Source organism: Danio rerio, chromosome 16 (assembly GCF_052040795.2).
Source record: "Danio rerio strain M-AB ecotype USA chromosome 16, GRCz13ab, whole genome shotgun sequence".
Lineage (NCBI taxonomy): Eukaryota > Metazoa > Chordata > Actinopteri > Cypriniformes > Danionidae > Danio > Danio rerio.
Window position 1 is genome coordinate 13418502 of NC_141036.1, and position 6720 is coordinate 13425221.

A 6720-nucleotide genomic window follows, 5' to 3' on the forward strand; every position below is an offset into this window, starting at 1 on the left:
GCTATGTGAAAGGGGCTATTAGTACTTAGTATTGTTCTCCAGTGTTGTCTGTAAAAAAAAAAAAAAGACTAAAAGTTTTTATTAAAAAAATATTTTCTCCAAAATGATTGAATTCTGACACATAAATTGATTTCATAGGCTACTGCAAGTTGTATATATACAGTACATACACACACTACTTTAACTTGTTCCCTTCGCCACCGTTCTTACCCCTGCGGCTGTGGTAGATGGTGCACCAGCAGCTTTTGACTGCTGGGTGAAGCTTAAGCACAGATTTTAAGCCTTGCCTATTCACTATACTAAATAGACGGTTCTGTATGTGTACCTTATGTGATGTCTTCAATTAAAATATAATTTTGTTTTACTTTTCTTAGTAATAAACTAAGTAATATATTTTACACTATACTATATGTTTTAGAAAAGATGCAATACCAGGTGAGAAGTATAACCCTAGGCTGCAAAAAGCAAATATAAGAATTACGTTCTTTAGCCTTTAAGTGCCCTATTAAACTGCGTTGGGGTGAAAAGAATGTTTCGATTTCTTTAAATTTCATGGCTATGTTATTAACTCAAGTCTTAAACATGTGCACACACTACAAAATAATATTACCAGTATATTAAATTATTATTATCATATTATTATCAGTAGTCTATATATATATATAAATATATATATATATATATATATATATATATATATATATATATATATATATATATATATATATATATATATATTTTTTTTTTTTTTTTTTTTTTTTTTTACTACCAGATAATGTAGTTTTTGTTGTCTATACTCATTTTTGATTTATCCTAATTTGAATAAAACGAAAACAAAACAGTGATTAAGTTATTTTGTTAAGCTTTTATAATGAAACCAGATATTTTAGATATCAGATATATTTAACTTAGTCTTGTCGACATTTTGTAAATTGTCTGTTTAAATTGTTACTTTTCAAAGGTAATGTACTCATTTTAACTCATATTTAAGTACATTTTTTAATTCATTTTGTCTAACGTTCTACTGGAATTTTCATTCCAAAATGGCCACCCTGTAACACATAGTAGCATCTAGTGGCTGTTTCCCAAATAGCAACAAAGTGTCGCCTCTTGGTGATTCTAAGCTCGTTGTTAGCACTTTTTACGCGATTTTAGATGTAATATTTAAACAACCCCATGTATAGGGCTGTGAAATATTCACAGAGGAGTTAAAGCTCCACAGCCAATGAGAGAGCAATATACAGAGCTAGGGATATTCAGGGTAAAGTTAAAGCTCTACAGACATTGAGAGAGCAAGAAACAGGTCTGCGGATTATTCAAAGAGGAGTTATAGATCTACAGTCATTGAGAGAGCAAGATACAGGGCAGTGGGATATTCGAGGAAGACTTTTAGATCAACAGCCAATGAGAGAGCAATTTAAAGGGCAGCAGGAAGTTCAGAGAGGAGTTAATTTCTTATCATTTCTCACATGCGTTTGGGTGTGAAACATGAGTTTGAGGACCAGACAGACTTGCCGGCAAGTAAATTCATGCAGTGTGAAACCTCGTGATCTATCTGATCTACTATACAATTTGAATACAGCAGAAACTGAATACTACTCTAGAACCAACATTATGCAAATTTGGCTTTACAATGACCTTTGCTTGTTTAAGTGATAAAGGTGTGAGGTACCAGATGAAATCGGTGCAATGACTGCAGAAGGTGGGCTGCTTGAAGAAGCGGGCCGTAAACTGGTGGTCCTTCACCTCAATCACCCTTTTGTGCTTGAGAGCTCCTTTCCTCTGGAAGACTGGCAGTCTGGGTGGAGGAGACAGAGGGGACGGGAGGGGAGACGAGGACGGAGACGGAGACGATAGAGCCAGAGGAGACAGAGAAGGAGACGGAGACACCGGTGTGGACATGATCCCGGCTGGACTGAGCGGGACACCCTGAAGAAGAAGAGCAGCAGAGGGACGAGCACTTTCTGCAAGAGAAGGAGCAACAATAGGATTTATGAAAGGGAGAGAATAAATAAGGAAGTGTCTGGTAAAACACAGATCAAGTCTGTAAGTCTGAGGAAGGATTTCAGTGTGATGTGATGGCAGTTCAGATTGTGATGTTCAGGAAATGAAAGGAAGAGATTCCCAGGAGGAGGAGGAGAAACAGAGTGAAATGGAGGTTAATACACACTCTAAGAGAAACTTCCACAGGGACTTCAAAAAACGCATAGCGATTAGTGTACCTTCTGCCCTACTTCAAACACACACACATATGCATGCACGCACACACATAGACAGTGCATCTGGAAAGTATTCATTGCACTTCGCTTTTTCCACATTTTTATGTTATAGCCTTATTCCAAAATGGATTAAATTCATTAACTTCCTGAAAATTCTACACACAATACCTCATAATGACAATGTGAACAAAATATTTTTTTTAAATTGTTGCAAATTTATTAAAAATAAAAAACCTGAAAAATCAAGCCTTTACTTAATACTTTGTTGATGCACCTTTGTTAGCAATTACAGCCTCAAGTCTTTTTGAATATGATGCCACAAGCTGGCACAACTGTCTTTCAGAATTTTTCCCCAGGTTGGATCAGGTTGGACGCCATTTTCAGATCTCTCCAGAGATGTTCAATAGGATTTAGATCTGGGCTCTGGCTGGGCCACTCAAGGACATTCACAAAGATGTTGTGAAGCCACTCCATTGATATTTTGGCAGTGTGCTTTGGGTCATTGTCCTCTTGGAAGATGAACCATCGCCCCAGTCTGAGATCAAGAGCACTCCTAAGCAGGTTTTCATTCAGGATGTCTCTGTACATTGCTGCTATCATCTTTCTCTCTATCCTGACTAGTCTTCCAGTTCCTGCTGCTGAAAAACATCCCCACAGCATGATGCTGCCACCACCATGCTTCACTGTAGGGATGGTATTAGCCTGGTGATGAGCGGTACCTGGTTTTTTTCTTATGATCTGAGAGTCCTTCAGATGCCTTTTGGCAAACTCTAGGTGGGAAGTGGCTTTCATCTGGCCACTCTACCATACAGCCCTGATTGGTGGATTGCTGTACAAATGGTTGTCCTTCTGTAAGGTTCTCCTTCCCCCACAGAAGTACGCTGGAGCTCAGACAGAGTGACCATCAGGTTATTGATCTCCTCCCTGACTAAGGCCCTTCTACCCTGATCCCTCAGCTTAGATGGCCGGTCAGCTCTGGGAAGAGTCCTGGTGGTTCTAAACATTTTCTACTTATGGATGATGGCCACTGTGCTCATTGGAACTTTCAGAGCAGCAGAAAGTTTTCTGTAACCTTCCCTAGGATTGTCTCAGGCACAAGGCTATCTTGGAGGTCTACAGACAATTCCTTTGTCTTCATGCTTGGCTTGTGCTTTGACATGGACTGTCAACCTTGGGACTTTAAACAGAAAAATGTATGCCTTTTCAAATCATGCCTGAATTCACCACACGTGAACTTCAATAAGGCTGCTGAAACATCTCAATAATGATGAATGGAAACAGAATGTACCTGAGCTCAATTTAGAGCTTCACGGCAAAGTCTGTGACTACTTATGTACATGTGACTTTTCAGGTTTTTCATTTTCAATAAATTTGCAACAGCTTCTAAAAATCTTTTTTCACATTGTCATTATGGGGTAGTGTGTGTAGAATTCTCAGAAAATAAATAATTTAATTCATTTTGTAAAATAAAAAAATAAAACGTGGAAAAATCTATCCATCCATCTATCCATCCATCCATATATATGCCTTACCCGGATTTCTTTCCAGAATTTGTAATCACATCACCCAACCTCATCAACCCATCCATAAACTTACACAATAAATCTTTATGATACTTGAATCTGATTGGCTGAGAGCTGTGCAACATTCTAGTATGTCAATGTTCCAGTCTCTTTACCCGTGTACTTCTGCTAGATGCTCACAACAAGTGTCATTGGTGGAGGACATAATATATGATCATGAACATAAAAACATAATTTAAATTACATCCAACATGAAAAAGCAATAAAAAAGCAATTCATCTGAGCATCTCTGTATGGATCTGACTCCATTTTTTAGCTTATTTGAGGTCAGCCAGAAGTGCAGTGCACTAGGATCGATCAGACCCACATTAATAAAAGAGACTGTTTCGAGAAAGCTGAAATGAATGATGACACAGAGGATCAAACAAACAAGACTTGACACTGAACAAATGACTGTCACATTAATTAAAGAGGAAAGCAACAGACCTGGAGACCCAAAAACAGAAACATGAAGGACTCGGGACATCCTCAGATGACAACAACAGCTGCACATATGAAAAACAAAGAAAGAAAAAAGAAAAACAGAAAGAAAATCCAAATCAGCAAATACCTGTAAATATGGCAGTACCAGCTTCTTCCACACCTCTCTCTCTTCTTTCAATTCTTTTAGAGACTCTTGTTATTCTCCTCAATCAATTCGTTGGCTCATAAAAAAGGAAAATAAAAAGGTGGCAACCTCACAGAACACAGGATCTACAAAGCGGAAACCTGAAAAAAAAAGAATCTCCAAAAAGGAAATCAAAGGAGGCAAGGAAGAAACAGCTGCTTTCCAGGAAAGACAGAAGAAGGAGGAGTGAACGGTCCTAAATTCCTTCATCCAATGGAAAGGATAGAGGAGGTGAAGAAAAGAGGCGATTTTCACTTTCCAAGATTGATTCTGTTTTTACCAACAGAAAGAGGGGATGTCATGAAGTGAGAGAGAGAAAGTGAGAGAGAGTGAGAGAGAAAGAGAGAGAGTGAAAGAGAGAGGGAAAAGGAGGGAGTAGATGAAGAGAAATAGGCAGCAATTCATTTTTGAAATCTGGGTTAACCCTCTCTGGAGAGTAAAGAGAGACAGATGATGAGGAAAGAGGACAGAGAGAGAGAGAAAGAGAGAGAGAGAGAGAATGAAGGAGATGTTGGTCTCTCGCTCTTCTGCTTCAGTGGAGTGTGTTGAAAGCTGAGGGAACTGATCAGTGATCAATAATCAGCTTGAGTCTGCATCTCTGCCAGTCTCGCTCTATTAAAAGGTTTTTGGGCAGACGGGCGTCTTGGCAGCTGGACTCCGAGGCCTGCACGGACTGCTCCAGTGAACCACAGAGAATGAGACAGCAAGATCAGTATTCCTGAAGAGAGAAGCACACAGGGTTATACAGCGCATTTCTGAAATCAGATTTGTTCATGTAGAATTCTGCCAGATTTCATTGAACAGTGGTGCATGTACCTACAATGGGGAAAAGAGCCAATTATGCGTAGTTATGTAAAATAACCGTGTAATTCTAAGTCTTAATCTGGAGTAAGTACAAGCTGTTAATTAATACTTAGTCACTCAATACTTAAATGTGCTTAATTACTCTCTAAGACACCTTAAATTAAAGTGTAACCTGGAGATTTCTAAAACTCTCTTAAATGATTTTTTAAGAAATCGATGCTTTTGGTTTAACAAGGATGCACTAAATTGATCAGAAGATACAGATTATATTATTACTTATTACATTTTATGCATGGAAAATAAATAACCCAGGCTCATTGGGGGAATTTTTGAGAACTGGGAAATATGTACCTTAGGCTACATGTGCTTGCAGCTTTTGTTTTCACAATATCACTGTGTTAAAATTTAACAATCTCAAATACAGGGACATATTTTCTCATACATGACATTTTATTGTAAATCCACCAGAGGTCGCTGTGTACATTTCTGCCAATCTGAATGTCCGCGTGTGTCAGTGAGACATGCCAGTCATCTTGCTGTGCATAATATATCAGCTTGATATCGACTGACCCTACCTTCCCTAAACCCAACCAATAGTGTTTAAAAAAATAAGAGAAAAGCCATTGCTGTTGCGTGGTTTTACCATAATTTCATGCTGCTTTTATGGATTTTATTTTACCTGGATTCTGAAACAGTAATTTGCCTCAGTCGGACCCTAAAGCCCAATTCAAATTCTATTTTCGTACCCCTACCCCTTTCTCTTGGCCCTTAAAACAGAGTGTGAAGGGAAAAGGCTTCAAAATTTACAATTGCAAAATCGACAATGGCGACTGCTGTAGTTATTCCAGTTTTTTTTTTTTTTTTTGGTATTTATCTTCAGGAAATCACTGAAGGCATAAAATATATTATCATAATGAGATAACGTGGCAATAAGATTGTTACTGTACTGTGCATATTCATCTATACAAAAACCACATTAACATTATACCAGACTCTGTAAATATGTAATTCTTAGCCAATAGACTTTTCTGACTGGGTATTCCAGTGTCATCGAGTGACAAATGTGAATGTTTGTTCTTGCTATGCATGAGTTATTACTATTGATTAAAAATAGCGAAATTTAGTGTTTTTTATTTTACTGTTTTTTAAGCATGATGGTAAAACACGAACGTCGTTATGAATACATTAAAACATGTGCTTGCTTGTCATAAGCATTCGTAATAATGACAAAAAAATACTAATTTGTGCATGTCCTGACTTCTGTGTGCAGCCATGCCGCTGTTGTAGATGGTGTATTCTGGAAGTGTGGTCCAGAAAAATCTCAGTTTCGATGTCTATCTAGCCCTTCCTCTTAGCCCTACGCCTTCAAGCTAAGGAGAATTAGGAAACCCTTACCCCTTCACGTGAATGTGCAAAGCAATGGGTAGTGGTTAGGGGAAGAGCTAAGGAGAAGAATAGGGATTGGGCCTATGTTTGTTCTAATTCTGTTGCTGTTTATGGTGAGCTA

The 6720-nt window shown here is 38.1% G+C and overlaps 1 protein-coding gene across 4 annotated transcripts in view; it reads right to left on the minus strand.

The window, feature by feature from the left end:
- The window catches only part of prkcg (protein kinase C, gamma), a 97372-nt gene extending 91095 nt beyond the window's left edge, over nucleotides 1–6277 (minus strand). For all 4 annotated transcript variants that reach the window (XR_015511134.1, XR_015511135.1, XR_015511136.1 and 1 more), the window contains exons 1-2: nucleotides 4353–6277; nucleotides 1673–1964 (exon numbers count right to left, since the gene is read on the minus strand). Coding sequence is in view for 1 of the 4 variants with exons in the window: in XM_087286763.1 (XP_087142889.1) it covers nucleotides 1673–1902 (230 nt within the window). In the remaining 3 variants the exon portion in view is untranslated. The remainder of the gene's footprint in view (nucleotides 1–1672; nucleotides 1965–4352) is intronic.
- Between the last annotated feature and the right edge of the window lie 443 nt (nucleotides 6278–6720).